Consider the following 18,662-nt stretch of genomic DNA (forward strand, 5'->3'; position numbering starts at 1 on the left):
TCAGCTAAAGTAATTTCTTGGCATCGAGGTGGCTAAAACGAATGAAGGTCCCGTTCTTAGTCAACGAAAATACACCTTGGATATTTTAAAGGATAGCGAAAAGCTGAATTGCAAACCATGCTCATTTCCTATCGAACAAGGCTTGGAATTGGACAAAGGTGAGAGTGAACCGAAGGTAAATGCAAACCAATATTTTCGTTTGGTTGGACGAATTCTTTATCTCCAGGCCACTAGACCAGATATCACGTACTCGGTATATATCTTGAGTCAGTTTGTAGCCGATCTCAGAGTTAATCACTTATGTAACATCCTACTTTCGGTTATTATAATAAAAATAAATTTCGTTATTTCATAGTGGGTCGTTATCGGTTTAGATAAATAGAATACGAGTTGGGCCAGTGCTGGGTAAATGAATATGGGTTATGGACTTGGGTTAGGAAAGAAAGAAGGAAAGACCATGGGCTTAAGCCCATGATCCATAAATATATAAACCCTTAATATCCATTTAATCCTCATTCACACATATTCCATACACCACCCAAAACACACACTTAAGATTTCTCTCTAGCTCCTCCTTATCTCTAGCCGAAATCAAGAAGGAAACCGAGCACCGACCCGAGGTAACGATAGTTTAATATTGTATGAGCTTAACCCGTTAGATAAAGTTGCGAAACGACGAGCCGACACCGTTAAACCGTTTAAATCACGAGATCCAGGTAGAATCGGGTATAAACCGAACCTATGATGAGCTTAGGGATCACCCTAGCTCAGATCTGGATCGAACGGGGCGAAAAACGGTGAAAAACGAGTTAAAAATCGTTTTTCCGGTGAGTTCGCGTTTTTCCGGCGGCTTTCCGGCAATGACGGTGCCGGAAAGGCGGCGCCGGAAAAGTAATACGAGGTTAAGGGTATGTCAGGGAATGTTCTGACATTCCCTGACCTAACCCTAGTTCGCTAACGGAATTTAGCGAATTAAGGGTGATTCGTTAAGTAGATTCGCTGAGAAAAGATAACGAACTAGCCTTAGTTCGTGTCCTGATTCGTTAAGGAAAAGATAACGAATTAAACCCCCCCCCCCATTTCGTTTTAGCCATTCGTTAAAGGAGATAACGAATTAGAAGGTCCAGTTCGTTACTTGAACTGATTCGCTATGTGGACTGGTTCGTACAAGGACGGATTCGTCAGAGGTCCAGTTCGCTAGAGGGTTCAGTTCGTTACAAATGACCAGTTCGCTAAGATAAGTCAATTCGTTAAAGACTGAATAACGAACTAGAAAGTTTAATAAAATGACAGAACAGTCCCTGGACTTAGAAAAAGAATGAATTAATTACAATTCACCCCTTGAACTTTTGAGTTAGCAAATTAATTAATGATTCAAAATTATAATGGAAAATGTGTTACGACAGCTCGACCCCAGCCAGGGGCTCTGCCCCTTGGACCCTGCTAGGGGCTGCCGCCCCTAGACCCCGCTGCCAGGGGCGCTGCCCCCGGACCCCCGTTCGTTGTGGGTTATATAAAGATAGAAATACAACATGAGTAGTAGTAGTTAATTGATACATGTAAATATTATACAGTTAGCCGTGCACAGCTCAAGAAGGGAATAACGATTAACGGAGAGCGTAACAGGATTCAGGTGAGTTTCTAGCCCCATTTATGTGTTATGTTTTCGGGGCTGTGTGCATACCCAATATGTTGTTAATACGCTTATCCTAAGAGATAAGTGTATGCCTTATGTGAATAATGTGAAATGTATGAATGATTGCTTGATGGTACGTGAACGATCTTCGGATATTGCACGTACTGTCAGGTTGTAACGCTATGCATAAGGTGAGTATGATATGTATGCATATGTGTATGAACGTGATAAAGTTAGTAAAAGAAGGAAAGGAAGGTTGTATGGTTGTATGGTTACGAAAAGGGTACCGAGCCCTAATAATACTCGAGGTATGATGTATGGTTGTATGGTAACAAAGAGGGAATCGAACCCTACTAATATTCGAGAACTAGGGAACCGAACCCTACTAATATTCGAGGAAAGAGGGTACCGAGCCCTAATAATACTCGAGGAAAGAGGGTACCGAGCCCTAATAATACTCGAGGAAGGAGGGTACCGAGCCCTAATAATACTAGAGGAAGGAGGGTACCGAGCCCTAATAATACTCGAGGAATGTAGGGCGTAATGCTCTTTATAACGTAAGATATGAAAGCAAGTTAGTACAAAAGAAAGTATGAAAGTATGAAAGTATGAATAAAAGAGTATAAGTTTGTGTGTATTGTATAATGTATGATTAACTAGAACTCACTCAGCGTAGCTGACTTTTAGTATGCACGCAGGTGAGTAGAATGAGGCAGCTCGCTTGAGGGGACACGTGGCACTGAATAAGAGGCTAGCATCGGAAGACTCAAGACGTTTAAGTTAATGTTTTGTTTATTTTGAAAGACAAGTTGGTTGTTTAAGACAAATTTTGGATTGTTATGAAATGTTTTATTAAAGTTTTATTATTCCGCGAATGTTTTAATTAACTCTGATATTTAGAACTGCGTTTATGAGTAAATCCAACACGAAAGTAGGGCTACCGGTAACGGGGCCTTACAACTTAGAAGCTGCTCATTGGGCTCTCAGATACTTAAAAGCCACACCCGGACAAGGCATTCTGCTTTCTCGGACGGGGGATCCTATCTTAACAGCCTACTGTGAATCTGATTGGCTAGGTTGCCCCTACACCAGACGCTCACGCACTGAATATATTCTTTTATTGGGTGGATCGCCTATTTCTTGGAAAACAAAAAAACAATCTATTGTTTCTCGCTCATCTGCTGAAGCAGAGTATACTATAGAGCAATGGCCTCTACTGTTAGTGAAATAATATGGGTCCGTTGGTTGCTTGCAGAACTCAAAACTCTTACGTCCTCTCCTACGGTTTTGTTTTGTGACAATCAGGCTGCTCGACGCATTGCCAATAATCCAGTTTTTCATGAACATACAAAGCATGTGGAAATGGATTGTTATTTCGTTCGTGAACGAGTTTATTTTAAACAAATAACTCCCATGCACATTAGCAGCAAAATGCAAGTCGTTGATCTCCTTACAAAGGGTCTCTCGCCACAACAACTTCACTTTCTTCTTGGCAAGATTGGCATTGCAAACTTACATGCTCCATCTTGAGGGGGAATATAGGATATTGTTTTTATTTAATTTATTCTCCATTATTACTATGTAATCCCTTTCATGTTTAAGGGATCTCTTTTCCTATTTATGATGTAATTCTCTAGGAAGATTGATATAAAAAAACCAATTTCTATAATTTGTCACCTCTATTAGTTATGTTATGGTATTGAATTCTGTGATTTAGACAGGGCCGACCCAACAGCATAGGAAACTAAAGCCCTAGCTTTAGGCCCCCAAATTTTAGGCCCATTTTAGAAAAAAAAAATTGTATTCCTTTAACGTTCATAATAAATAATACTCGCATTATATTAAATAACCGCTGGCAGTGTAGTGGTATTACTTATACCACGGAGGCACTGGGGTTCGAATCTTCATTCCATTTTTTTTCTTTCTTACAATTTATTATATGTGCAATAAATTTTTCTTGTTTTTTTGGTTATTTTTTAAAATACATAGTATACTTTTTGTCTTTTTCCCTATTTGATTAAAATATTAAATTTGATTAGAATACATGTTCGCTATATAATTAATTTGAAAAAAAAGTTTATCATGTCGGTCGATTGTTTCTTTTCAAGAGTTCCTTATTATATTATTATGATATGCATCATTGACCCTCACAACTCACTATCAACAGACTTTCATAGGTTAAGGTTTCTAAAGTTTGATTATTTTCATCAATCTTTCATGATTCAAGAACGCCCTGCTTACGGTGCGCGCATATAATGTATATATGTGTGAACCCTCGGGTGAGCAAAAGTAAAATTGCACTACTTTTAACGTTATTTTACTAATCTCGTGAAAATAACGTTAAAAGTGGCGGAAGGTTAATAAGGCATCATGTGGTGGCGTTGATAGCCGAAAGACAATGGTACATGCACCAATCAGCCGGTGTCCCGATGATTGAGTGCTATGTGCCTTATGTCCAAGGCTTGATGCAAAACTACTATCGAGCCGGGGTCTCATCGGAAGCAACCTCTCTATCCCTATGGGGGTAGAGGTAAGGTTGTCTACATCTTACCCTCCTCAAACCCTACCATAGCTTTGCTATTGGTGGGATATACTGAGTACGATGATGATGATGATTGATGATGATGATTTCATGATTCAAGAATTTTGCTTAGTTGATTACTGGCGTAACTTTTCTCCTTCATGAAATCTACTAAGTTCGTTAGTTGGTTTATGTTAAAGCTCTTTTTATTTGTCTTATAGTTGTCGATTTTGAATCGGAGTAGCTAAAACAACATTCCATAAAAATCTTATTAGTTAATTTCATCATATTTCGAAGTGTTATGTTCGTAAGCAAAAATAAAATATATGTTTTGAAAAATAAGGCCCTATATATTTAATTCGCTTTAAGCCACCAAAAAGGTTGGGCCGCCACTGGATTTAGATATTCCTTTTACATAGAGTTCATGTCGGTAACTTGTTTTAACATAGTTTTGATGGTAAGTACTGATGAAGCAGTTGAGCTCTTATATTAAGCACAAAAATGTTTAGTTTTCAATTTACATTTGGTTTGTGTGCAGAGCTAGCTTCAAAGTGGTAAAAAAAACCCACAATTTTGATGCGAGAGGACATTCAAATGATTTTACCCGATCTTGTTTTGCCATTGCACGAACCCCTAAAGCAATCATATTGGTATGCCGAACACCCAATAATTTGTTTACAAGCGTATACAATCATGAAAACATGTTTGTTTTCTTATCTACTTAGGTGTTTTGTTAAGATCGTATGTATTATCATGATCTTGTGCTAGCTTTATTCAATTATACAGGCCCTAAGTTCTGTAAACAAAACCTCAACTTCACAAAGGGTAACACGTTCTAGTATGTTCTCGTAAGTCATAATATCATTTTAAATCCAGTATGCTACATAAAATTTTATTCATTGTTAGCCAACATATTATTTTGTCATCCCACTCTTACCCTACTATCTTTCTGGAAACTTGGTCTGAGAACAATCGAATTATGATTAATCAGTGTTCGGGGGGGTTGTTAAGTTATACCTAAACTATGAGAATTGGTTAGAACTCAAAACTCTATGGTTAGGATTTCCGTTTGATGAGCATTTTGGGAAGAACATATCATCACAACTTTTTCATGAATGTTACAAAGCAATGTGTTGTTTGGTTGAAAATGTTTTTAAAGTGATTTGAACCGTATATTGGCATATGGAATTCAGTGTAACTGGAATATGAATTTTATTGCTAATGCGTTTGGTTTACGGGATCTGTTGGAATTTGGATTTCAAGACTAGAGTAACATGTTTGGTTGAAGAAATACTAAAGAAACTAGAGTAAATAAAACTAAAGTGAGAGATCATAATCAAGAAACAAAAAAAGATGATATTAAAGTGAGAGCAAATACAAATTAGATATCTAAACCATCGACTGTCGTCTAACAAGAGAGGGTGAAAGAGGATGAGTGCGTAATGTGATGCCGCCCAATGGAAGAGAGAGAGGATGATAAAAGAGGAGATGAGACCAAATGGCTTATAGTTTAAAAGTATCAAGGTGTTTGTTAAGGTGGAGTCCCTCCCAGACAGCGATATGCTTATAAGTATGTTACTTTTATTGGTATATAGTTTATGTAGATTGGAGTTAATGATAAGTGTTAATTAAACGAAGAAATTCGCCTAGATTAACCGGGTAATTGGCAGTTGACGTTTAATTGTAACATCAAAAGAAAATCAAAAGCGGCAAAGCTAGAGCACATCAAACTAGTAGTTTACCCGTCCGGTGGACGGGAGCATCAACTCGGGAATCAATAGACATACTTCCGATATGAACAACACAAATTACAACCAAATATTAAGTGCCTTTGTAATGTTTTTGCAATGCTAGTTGTATCTCTAACTATTGCACTTCAGATTGCGATGAAAAAGAGAAGATTAAACATAATTATATAATTCTTTTTAAGCTAAAACAAATTCAGATTTTTCAAACATTAATCTTCAATAGCAGGCATTTCAGTTTTGAGTTCGGTAAAAAGAATATTTAAGTGAGGCAGATGGTGTGACATTTCCACATATGCTATTATTGTGAAAATCTGCATATTCATCATATTATTTATCAAATTTTGTATACCAATGTAACTTTGGATTAAAGGGTTAAACAACTACTACCAGAGAATCGAAGATAGTTTCAAGCGCAGTCATTTGTGCGTCACAATCCTCATCCGAAAAGACCTTATGCAGAAATCACATTGCATATATGTCATTTTGCATAAATTTTTAAAATGTGCACAGAATATTAAGATTCAAATATATAGAGAGAAATACTCAAAACTTCCCAATCCTCCCACATCCATTCTTACTAATTGATTGATTCCAGATTTGTTTGAAAAGATAGCTCAAGCCATCCATTCTAAGTATAACAATAAATATCTCAAATAGCTTAAACCACACCACAAATTCATCAGCTAAATCATAATGGAATTTAATTAATTGTATAATGTGGTAGACCTCCCAACATCAGCTACCATTCTTCCACTTTAACATGCTGCAAAAACCAAACCATAAATTCATATCAAATTATATAATAATTATATCAACAAACATATGCCATGTTTTCATCCAAGTAAGGAACACACAAATATCATGACAAACAAATTTTAACCTCGTCAGCCATATTGGGATCAGAACCGGCTTTAGAAAGCATGCAATCAATTCTGAGTTACCAATATCAGAAGCAATGTGCAATGGCGTTGCTCCACCAGCAATAATATTTACTTTAGCACCTGCATGTGATCCAACACACATAAATATTACTATTTGACAAATAATGCATCTTGAGATATTTCAGTAACATATAAACTTTAATAACAGCTCTAAACATTGGAGTTAGCCTTCAGCTATAACTAACAACAAAGGCGTAATGCCATCATCAGTTTAAACATTAGGCTGCAAAACAAATAGCTAGAGGTGCACAAAAAACCCGAACCCTGAACCGTTTTTTTATACCTGGTTTTTACTATCCAAACATGTACCCGACCCTACCCGTAGGGTACGGATAGAGTATACATTTCAGTACCAAAACTCGTACCCGGAACTGGACCCGATTTGTACCCGATAATACCCAAAATTGGAACCGGTTCCATACCCAGAACTGAGTTTTTCCAATACCGGGTATTTCAAATACCAGATCTATAACCGATAAAATACCCGACTCTATACCTACCCAAAGTCGGGTATTAGAAATTGTGCACCTCTACAAATACCCCATGTCCACAGTTTAATAACATGTAACAGCAAGTGTACATACATATATGTATTACACGCAACAGAAATTAACATAATAAATATTAAAACATATCAAAATTTGAAATATACATAAAATCAAGAAACACAAAAACAATCAACAATAAAGTCTTACATTAGCCTTGTATGTTTGTAGAAGCCTTAAAGCTCCTTGCTGCCCATGACCAGCAACCATGTCAGACACACTTTGTGAATTAATATCAACACCACACAAGATCAATAACTCCATGAACTCAATATGTCCTGCAAACATTTAGTCAGATAAACTCATTTAGATGAATAATTATATACAGAAAGATGATCATAAACTAAAAGTATAATACAACTCACCTACATCATTGGCATGATGTAAAGATGATGTCGGTGTTATTTTAGAAACTAAATATGTTATTTAGCTCCTAATTCACTTGATAGTTAAGTATTAACACCGTGTTCAATGAGGTACTTAGCAGTGGATAGTGAAGTATAAACATCAACATGCTTTTACTTTGTATCCTTCTTATGTCTTTGTTAAATTATAAGACTATTACATATTTTAAACATCTAAATAGAAATCTAGCTAGAATAAAAATGAGGTTGCAGCCTTGTTCCATTCAGTCCCCTTAATCATCACAGACTTTATATTCTGTCTAATTAGGATAAGAATAGTTCTAATAGTTGAAAGATCTGCCAAATAGATAGCATTCCTCTTCTTAATTAGCTAATATTTTTTATAGGGGTGAGCAACAATCGAACAGTTTACCAAAACCGAACGACAAACCCAAAAATCAGCTATTAATTTCTTTGTGTACCTTCAGTTAACCGAACTGAACCAAACTAAAACATTCATGTTTTCATGTATTTCCAACCTATTTCCATACATTTCCAGCAATTTGTCATTACGGGTCATAATCAATGATACTCTTTTCACAAGCCTACATACTTTTTTGTCAAGTGTTAAGCCACAACTGAGTAAAAAAGTTGATTAGTAAATGACCCATTTACCAGCAGACCCATTTAGTAAAATACTATTTATCGAACTACTATATTGATTTTTATATTATTGGATACTTGATTGTATAATCAGAAGCTAAAATATTCAGATTACGTGTCACAACAAAACCATTAGAACCATGAACAATTCTGGTATTTTCAAATAGTTGAGCTTCCGGGTTGATTTCAAAGACAATTTTAACAATTCATAAATGACTTAAAAAATTACACCAAAATGACATGTTTAACAAATGCCCGTTTACCATAAGACCCATTTACTAAAATAGTTATACCAAACTACTTTGTTATCCACGTATCCTTGTTGTATTGAGACTTAATTTAGTAGTGGGAAAGTATGGCCAAATGTTACCTTTTGATGAGAACCAAGCATCAAGTTGACATATCCACTCTAAACCAATGAAACATTCATCCAACTCAATAGCTCAACCATATGACTGCTGAATAAGAATAAACCAACTTTAAGTCATCACATTTATAATTCATTTCAGAAGATTAGATACCATATTTCAACAAATATAATCTGCTCTGCAAGTAAATCATACAAACATTATATGGTTATTCATTGTTTCATGGATTGTCCAAATTTAAACCATCTAATCTTTCAAAAAGTTAAGTCCAAGATAATATACAAAGTACCTTAATAGCTATTGTGAACATGCTCAATCGTTGATAAGGAAGACCCAAGATCTAAAATGTATAAAAGAAGAAAATTAAGAGACTAATATAAGTAAACATAAAGAATAAGGAGACAAGAGAAACCACTACCAACCTCCCATAAATCAGTAGATGCAGGATGACCTGGTGAGATCAGTCGGTCACTGAAACATCAAATATTGAAACCCTAACTATAGAACATTAATTAAAACCTACACAATTAGTGAAATTGAAGGAGTAAGTTACCTAAATCCTCCAAGGCAATGACAAATAAAATAAACACAATATGACCAAAGAGATAAGAAACCAACAAACTGTATAGGGGAATTAGCGTTGTCAATATACAACGAATCCAGCAGCAACCTCAATTTGATAAGGAAACCGGTTTCATCCAAACTGGTCCTTGAACTGTTAATTTTGGTACCCGTTCCCCTTTTGAACAACCAAACCGGTTTGAGGAAAACCGGTTTTTAACCGGTTAATCGGTTTGGTTCTAAACCGGACTGAACCGACTTGGACCAGGCCGGCCTATCTTGCTTCTAAACCGGTTTATAAACCGAACCTGTTTGATTCAACCGATTTTGACTAGCCGTTGACCAAACCGGTTTTGTACACCTCTACTATCGGATCCCTCTCGGACCCTTTCGTAAACCCGTGTTTAATACCTCGACCTAGACTTTTGGAATATTGGGTGTACTCATTTGTTTGTTAAAATTAATCTGTTAAGTTTCAAATGCAAAAATAAAATATTACGGGCATGAGTCGGGTAAAATGGTATTTGCACATCATGTAATCGAGTTATCTTTATATTTAAGTATCACACTTTAAAATATTTTATAGCTTTAATTTTACACATTCTGTAATTTTTTTTTCAAGAAAAAAGTTACATTATGTATTGATCGGCCACTTAAATGTTTGAAATGACTTTATTACTATAAAACTCAAATTTCATGGAATTGAAAATTTTGAATATTGCCAATCGCTTGCTTTAATTGTTTATAAGTTAAATTTGTTACTATCATTTATTGTATTTCAAAACATAAATTTATTACAATTTGATGATTTTTTGTTTGAAAATAAATATATTACCACTAATTATTACAAAACTTAACATTCTATTTCTGTTTGGAATTAAACTTTTCGGAGTTATATTGCACCACTCAACCTTTATATATTACAGGTACTCAGGTAGATATAATAATTAATATGTGCAAATATTTGTTTTTTATTGCAATATTATTATTAGCAAATGCTAAATATAAATCAAAATAATCTAACTCAGCAAAAAAAAGAAATATTTTAGTATAAAGAATCATAGACTTGGATTTTCAAATTACATGACTAGAGATTGGATTTTTTTTTAAAGAAACAATATGCCAATAAGATACTATTTTCCTATATTATTGAAAACGATAATTTTCACCCAGCGCTTCGCGAAGTATGTAAAGTTGTAAACATTCTATCAACTCATTAGATTTTTAAGTTGAAAAAATTAAAATTATATCCGAACTGAAATAGATGAATTTTAATAGTAATAAAATCATATAATTAAAGAAAACTATGATAGAAAAATACAAATTATTGCGCCTACACATTCCCTTATGCCGATATTTGCTACACGTTGCAATTAACATCTCGGCGACATTACTCCATGAATCTTAACATGTAAATTTCTTTAATAAATAATCAATTATAGGTTAATTAACTTTATATATATAATATCACATCGTATTTCTCCAAAACAAATGTATAGCCTCTTTATAGTAGAGACTCGCAATTTTCTGTCGGGAAAAAAGAATCAAACAATAATAATAGCCTGTAAACAGAAACTTTTATTGTGATTGTAATTTTATGAACACTAATAGTATTATAATAAATCAATAAAGTTAACAGGTTTAAAAGCTATGGTGAGTTTGTCTGGTGACAAAGATAAAGATGTATGACTTACAATTAAATAGTTATGGTGACTAGTCTTGTTTGAAACATGAGGTTAATGGCATAAAAAAATTAGCTGTTAAAAAAATGACTGGGTCATTTTGGTTAATATGAAGTTGAAGGTAACAGTGACGAAAATAATTAATAACATGGTTTTATAATTGTTAAATTAAAGTTAATATATTTCATTTATTTTATACATTTTATTTAAAATAGTATAAACATTTAGATCATGTGTAACCCTTCACATAAAAGTGTTGTGTGGCATGTGACGTCTCAACCAACAATGAAAAGTTTTGTAAAAAGTGGTGTAGTGATAAAATGTTCTTACTCCCTTTCAATTATTACTTTTTTTTAATATAAATTAAAATACAATTAGAAGACAAAACAATTTGATTAGACAACCCTCCCCCCACCACCGAGTATCGTCTAAAACATGACCAAAACAAGCCGGGGGCGTTGTGCCTAACGTTTGGGCCAGTTTTCCACCTTCACAACGAGACTACTATGCCCAACCTTATAACAAAGGACCATAGAACTTAGAACCGATAATGAAAGTTGAGTTAATTTACTAACACATAATATAGCTTTTTATTAATTTATCTTTTTTATGTCCAATGACATTAGGATAATATTCAAAGCTTTGAAACATGACTTAAAGAGGGGTTTTTTCATTTATTTCTTCTTTGATGGTATTGATGTTTTTTTTTCTTGAATGCGAAGCATTAAAATCAGTATGCACGATATTAAAAAAAAAAGCTAACTAAAAAATCTGAGAAGCATTAAAAACCGATTATATCATCATTATAATTGTATTCATGAAACAACATACATATATTATTTTGAAATTCCACGTCTCTCACAAGTCACACCATATAAAACAAACACCCTTCATTCATTCATTCATTTCTACCAGACGATTTAATTTTATACACTCAAAAGAGGCACCATCCATATATATATAAATATATATACAGTCTCTGCTTACTCCTCACACCGTTTACAAAATTAGCGTCAAATTCTCCGTCTCCGACTGCAATTACCACAGAGTTTGTAAGTGTTTATACCTCATTATTTAACCCTATTTTGGGCTCTTGACATCAATTTATCTTTAATTACATAACTCTACTTCCGATTTTTGCCCCTAACTAAAACCTAGGGTTTATTTGTAGCGGAATGAGGGCTGGGAAGGAGGAGATGTCAAGCACCACTCTACAAGTCAGTTACTTATTTTTCACTTTCATTTTCTTGTTTCTTTTCAATTCGGTTCGGTTCGGTTATTACGAGTCATTGTTGATCACCTGGTAGGAACAAAGTTAGGTGCCTCTTTTCTAGGTATTATTATTATTATTATTATTACAATTTGTTATTTGTAATAATTGCAGCATATTTAGCAATTTGAGTTCCACTGTTTTAGACCTAAATGATTATATTTATTATTATTATTATTATTATTGTTTTGGATGTTTTATGTCAGTTATCATGGATTCGAAATCAGTTTAATTCGTCTTTGTTTGCTATGGGAAGGAACTACTAACAAGTAACACGTGATCACATATAGAATCTTCTCTAAGATGTTTAACGAGCGAAATGTATTAGAGTGGTGTCACATATAGATTCCTTTTTTTAAAAGGTTTAAGCTGGTTTTGTGGACGGTTGTTAATGTATTTTGTCTCTGTGCAGTTTGATTAAATTGTTTTTAATCATTGTGTTCATCATAGTTTATTAAGCTGGTAGGAACAAAGTGAGATGACTCTTTTCTAGGTATTATTAGTTATTTGTAATAATTGCAGCATGTTTAGTGATTTGTGTTAAACTGTTTTAGAGCTAAATGATTATAATTTCCGTCCGTAGTGGTGGCCTGCAACTTTGCGGTGTAACAAAAGTTATATACTTGTTGGTGATACATACAGTGAGACATTTTTTGATGTTTTATGTCGGTTACCATGGATTGATTCTAAATCGGTTTAATTCGTCTTAGTTTGCTATGGGAAGGAACTACTAGCGAGTTACATGTGATCGATCACATATCGAATACTTTTAAAAGGTTTAGCGTGCGAAATGTATTAATGTGGTGTATTTGCTAATAAATGCTACACGGTATATTATTGTGTATATGCGTGTAAACGCACACGTGCGCGAACACGCATGTCTATTCAATGTAACTCGTGTTATCGGTACTTTAATTATAGCATTTGCTTCTATATGCAGCCGATTGACTTGGTTTCGGCTGTCAAGGATTTGCATATACTAAGTACTCTGGAGCTTAGTAAGTTAATCAGGGATGCTGATAATGATATCATTCAATGGACCGACAGTAACGAATCATCAAAACAGGTTGGTAAAGTTTACATATTTTATATTATCATTAAGCTTTTGACCCGATTAATATTATTATGATATGCAATATTGATATTTCAGATTAATTTGGAAACACTAGTAAGATATTTACCTTGGCATCTGATTGCGAAGCTTCTAGAATCCAAACAAGATGAAGAACTTCTTAGGTACTTATTAGGCGGGATTAGACTTTTGCATGCCTTATATGATCTTGCAACTCGTAACACTAAACTTGAGCAGGTAAATACGATAAATGAGTTTACTCCTATTATTGATTTAATTTTCAATGTTTCGTCTATAAACTATGTTCCATAATACAGGTTTTGCTTGAGGACATGAAAATATCTGAACAGATGTTTGATTTAATCTTTTTCATGATCTTGGTTCTTAGTGGCTTTAGACAGGTTAACATAGTTCTATTATTTACATAAGTTTAGCTCTTTATTTACCTTTATTGTTCTGCACTCATGCATATTTTTGTTGACTCAGGAAAGTCAACTCGCTGCACTGCATTCAGCACTGTTGGCTTGCAGTCTAAATCTGATAACAGCATTTGTTTCATCACAATGGAATGAGTTGGAACCGGTTCTGCTTGCACACCCTAAGGTGACATGTTACGCCTTATGTCTATTATTTCAAATCTACAAAGTAGTCCAATATTTTATCTGAGAAAATGCGGTCGATGAATATGTGACAGGTGGATACATTTGTATTTGGATCTTTTGCTGCTGTTCATAGGGACATCCAGTTTATTCTAGTAAGGCTGTCTGTTCAAAATGACAAAACTAGCATGCAATCAAATCTTGCTGAAGTCAACCGAATATGTCAGCACACGGAGGCATCGTTACAGTTCCTTCAGTCACTTTGCCAACAAAAGTTATTTAGAGAGCGCCTTGTTACAAATAAGGTATTTCATTAAATAAATTTGCATATCTACATTAACTGAATATAACTATGATGCGACTGCAATTTTTGTTTCCTTCAGGATTTATGTGAAGAAGGTGGCATTCTTTTACTGGCTAATGACATCATGAAATTGCCATTCTGTGAAGATTCTTATCTTATGGCTGTGTTTTCAAGGCTAAAATCAAAAGTGCTATCTATTGTAATATCTAGTTATAATTATAAACCATGTTTTATTAATTTCACTATGATTATAAATTAAAAAAATATATATATAAATGAAGTGCTTTCTTTCTGCAGTTGCTGAATCTTTGTGAAGTAGAAAGTGTGTCTTTCTTGGATGTGGCTGCCAGCACTACCAAGGGTTTAAATTTAGCAAAGTCTACTATATCCAAGGTTTCTTTTAATTAATTTGAATATTAAGGTTTATATTATAATACTACCTACAAAACTAAAGCTTCCATGAAATTGTGTGATATAGGTTATTGAATTGCTGAAGGTCATATTTCGTGGAGATCTCAACACGCTCGCTTCTTTTTCAGACAAAACGTACCCGAGAGGGCTTTTACAACTGAATGCAATGCGATTGACAGACGTTCTTTCTGATGATTCTAATTTTAGATCATACATCACCCTCAATTTTGTAAGTTTTAAACAGTCTGAATCATTATATTATATAAATAACATATTTGTAATTATATCTAACACACTAATTATCTACAATAAATGTCATTTATTGAAATTGTTGTGTTTTTTCTGTGCAGACTGAAGTTTTAACCACAATATTTTTGCAACCACATGTGGATTTCTTGTCTAGTTGGTGTTCTTCTGGATCTAGGCCTGCTGAAGAAGATGCTACTCTGGATTATGATTCATTTACAGCATCTGGATGGGTTTTGGGTGTGCTGACATCATCAGATGTTCCAGAATCCACTTTCAATCCATCACGCGTTCCTCGGACTTCCTATGCGTTTCAAAAAACATCGTTGCTGGTTAAAGTCGTGGCAAATCTCACTTGTTTTATTCCTGATATATGTAGAGGTGAATGCTATAACCATATGTTTCTGAATCAGATATATGCTTAAGTGGCAATTTTGACCATATACTTTTTTTGTTTTATATTCACAGAGGAGAAAGATCTTTTCCTGAACACATTCATGCAGTGCTTTCAAAAGGATCTTTCTAGTAATTCAAGAACTGAAAAGGCTGCCATTGTGATCCAAAACCTGCGTATTGATCATCTCAACAGCTTCTTTAGTTGATTAAAGTTCAAAAGCATGTGATTTTGGTTACATAAAACAATGCTTTGTGTGTGCAGGTTCCTTATCCATGTATGCGGAATCTTTAATTCCTGGATTCCTTAATAATGATGACGTGGAGCTGTTTAGGTAAATCATAATTTGATGTATCTCAACTTGAACCTAATTTGATCCGTTAACCAGCACACCCATCTTGCCACCTATAGGTATGGCTATATTGGGACATATTGGAGGTTGTTATCTTCATTTCTGTTTTTGTTTTGTATAGGTCGTTCATTGAACAGCTGGAACCGATAATTATGCAGGAATCTGATAACAACCGAGTTACAGTAAAACTTCACATCTTATCTTTGTTTATTGTCAAGTCCAATAATAACTTTATATGATTGTAATAATTGTACACATAATTCAGATCATGAATGTAAAATATCTTGGACTTAATTGTGTAGGAGGTCCACAGTACAGGTCAAAATTCTTCAAATGCAGGTAGGAACACGGTCATATCTGACAATTCACCTGTGGAAGAAGCAAACCAGTTAAATCTCACTGGAAATGAAGATCAGCGGACAGATCTGGCTCCAACTTTTACTCCTGTTCCCAATCCGGCTCCAACTTTAACTCCTGTTCCCAATCCGGCTCCAACTTTAACTCCTGTTCCCAGGGCTGTTAAGGCAACTGAGGAAGGTGCTCAAAATGTTGAAACAACTATATCGGATGCGAATACTGCACATCAGGTAACAATTCTGTTAAGTAAAATGAATTATTTGGACTTTTATTATAACTAATAATGACATCAGATTTTTGTAAACGTACAGAGTGAGGAAAAACAGGTGAAAAAACGGAAGCGTAATATATTGAATCACATGCAAATAACCATGATCGAACAGGCTTTACAAATTGAGCCCGAAATGCAGAGGAATGCCGCCTCCATACAATTATGGTCTGAAAAGCTTAGTCTTCATGTATGTAATATTTGCATGTCTTTTTAATTAAGGAAAATCATATTTTCATTTTTTCTTTCCTGAAATAATAATTTAATGTTTACTGATTTGATATTGCAGGGTTCCGAAATTACTCCCTCACAGCTTAAGAATTGGTAAGCAAGCCTGTCCTTGTTTTCATGTAACCATTATATAATGATTCCTTTTAATGATTACTGTTAACACGCAACAGGGTGAATAACCGTAAAGCCAAATTAGCCCGTGTAGCTGCCAAGGATAACCAAGGTCCTTCTGGCGGTGACAATATTACTTTCACCGACAAACAAGGTGGATCAGGAACCGACCCTGACCTCGAGAGTGCTGATGAGTTCTTTGACCCAACTCCATCTACTGGTCAACCAACTCAGTTAGTTAAGCATGAGCCGGGCCAGTTTGTGGTGTTGACAGATGGTAAAGGAGACGAGATTGGAAAGGGGTTTGTGCACCAAGCAAGTGGGTCATGGTCTGGAGCCAACCTTGATGAATCAGGGTTGTGTGTGGTGGATATCACCTATCTAAAGGTGGATAAATGGACGAGCCTTCCGCACCCATGTCATGCTACCGGCACATCATATGGTCATTCGGAGCAGATCATTGGTGTGAAGAGAGTGCTGTGGGATTCCAGTAAACTTGTGGTACAGCAGAGGGCTGGATGATAACTTGTAATGTTGTTTTCAAGTGCTATTAGCCTCTTATTGTCAGATGTCTTGTACAATAGTTTTTGTTTGGTTGGTAATATAAATTTAACTTAACCTATGAAGTATGCATTTATGTACCAGCACCATCTTCTCGCAGACGCGACCTTACTTATTTAGGGAGGAGAGTGGAGCCTCGAGAAGCCAAAGCCTCCTAACCTTTTTGTCATCTATGTTGAAGAAAGGTTTGGAACCTGTAGAGAATGAAGAGGGGCCACAAAGATATTCCTCTCAACAGTCTTCTAAATGAAATGTTAAAAAAAGATAACATATAGGTAGGTTTGGAACCCTGTAGAGAATGAAGAGGGGCCACAAAGATCTTCCTCTCAACAGTCTTCTAAATGAAATGTTAAAAAAAGATAAAATATAGGTAGCGTTTGTTACGTAGGAATGATATTGGGAATGAAATGATTCATTACGTGGGAATGAAGAACGTGGTGTTTGGTTACTCGATGGAATGGAATCATCCATTACACATGTAATCCCATTCCATCAAACCATTCCTTTCCACCCCCCTTCTTTTTTTTCATTACATTCCTTCCTTACCCTACTTTCTTGACACCACCACCACCTAACAACAACCATCACTACCATGGCCACCACCACTACCACCTAACCATCACCGTCGCCACCACCACCACCTGACCGTCGCCACCACCTCCGCCACCAACACCACCACAACCTTACCACCAGCGCTACCACCGCCACCTGACCATAACCGCCACCATTACTGTCGCTGCCTGACCACCACCCTACCATCGCCATCACTACCAATGCTACTACCGCCACCCCCACCACCACAACCATCCGGCTAACCGCCACCGCCACCATTTTCGTCGCCGGAGCTACCACCACCACCGTCGCCATTTTATTTTTTTATTTTCTTTGTAAAAAAATATATTTTGGGATATGATTATTTTTATTATTTCTATTTTATTCTTACAACTTTTTTTGGATATCAAACAACATAAGGTATTTATTCATTTCATTCCCATAGGTTAACCAAACAAGACAATGAAATGGTAATGATCCATTTTATTCTCTTGTTCATTCCATTTCTTCTTCATTCCATTATTCCAACCAAACATACCCATAGTGTGTAGGCTACAATCCCACTTGGCCCATCGACTAGAACCCATCTAAACAAAAATGATTAGTAATTAAGAGTGTTATTGCTAATAACTTTCTAAAATAAAAAGTTCATCACCACAAAAGATGGTTTAAATTTCAAAATTCAAAATCTTCTTTAAATAAATAATAAAAACAAAAATGACATGTTCATAACGTTCAAAATTCAAAATATCTCAAAATAAAAAAGAATTAAAAAAAAATGACCATTTTTGTAACGTTCATTTTCAATTGCAATGGGGTAACGATATTAGGGAATGGGGTTAAACATGCAATGTGGTAGTTACAACCTAAAAGCTCAAAATGACTTAAATCATGCTTAGAGTATATTGGTCTTTTTGTATTATGG

The 18,662-nt window shown here is 35.0% G+C and overlaps 1 protein-coding gene and 1 long non-coding RNA gene across 7 annotated transcripts; one reads left to right on the forward strand and one right to left on the reverse strand.

Annotated features, from left to right (window-relative positions):
* Positions 1-6,476: 6,476 nt before the first annotated feature.
* On the reverse strand, positions 6,477-9,422 carry LOC143539068 (uncharacterized). 3 transcript variants are annotated; one of them, XR_013136368.1, is made up of 5 exons: positions 9,189-9,422; positions 9,056-9,106; positions 8,769-8,853; positions 7,542-7,669; positions 6,477-6,906 (listed from the first exon to the last, which is right to left on the reverse strand). It is a non-coding gene; the product is annotated as an uncharacterized LOC143539068 (long non-coding RNA). The 3 variants fall into 3 exon arrangements; XR_013136367.1 differs by having other exon boundaries at positions 6,477-6,668; positions 6,786-6,906; positions 7,542-9,422; XR_013136366.1 differs by having other exon boundaries at positions 7,542-9,422.
* Positions 9,423-11,813: 2,391 nt separating this feature from the next.
* LOC143539069 (nodulin homeobox-like) lies at positions 11,814-17,289 on the forward strand. Of its 4 annotated transcripts, none has more exons than XM_077032491.1 (18): positions 11,814-12,067; positions 12,190-12,226; positions 13,220-13,345; positions 13,430-13,588; positions 13,669-13,752; positions 13,838-13,954; positions 14,046-14,255; positions 14,334-14,453; positions 14,552-14,647; positions 14,733-14,894; positions 15,016-15,292; positions 15,380-15,481; positions 15,570-15,639; positions 15,779-15,839; positions 15,960-16,244; positions 16,308-16,472; positions 16,572-16,606; positions 16,684-17,288. In XM_077032491.1, the coding sequence occupies exons 2-18, from the start codon at positions 12,206-12,208 to the stop codon at positions 17,144-17,146; spliced, it is 2,553 nt and encodes an 850-aa protein (XP_076888606.1). In that variant the 5' UTR covers positions 11,814-12,067; positions 12,190-12,205; the 3' UTR covers positions 17,147-17,288. The 4 variants fall into 4 exon arrangements, with proteins under 4 accessions (XP_076888606.1, XP_076888604.1, XP_076888605.1 ...); XM_077032489.1 differs by having other exon boundaries at positions 11,814-12,061; positions 12,181-12,226; XM_077032490.1 differs by having other exon boundaries at positions 11,815-12,061; positions 12,181-12,226; positions 16,326-16,472; positions 16,684-17,287.
* Positions 17,290-18,662: the final 1,373 nt, after the last annotated feature.

Source organism: Bidens hawaiensis, unplaced genomic scaffold, assembly GCF_021521415.1.
Source record: "Bidens hawaiensis isolate Kalapana, Puna unplaced genomic scaffold, B.hawaiensis_p1.1 tig00011793_1, whole genome shotgun sequence".
Lineage (NCBI taxonomy): Eukaryota > Viridiplantae > Streptophyta > Magnoliopsida > Asterales > Asteraceae > Bidens > Bidens hawaiensis.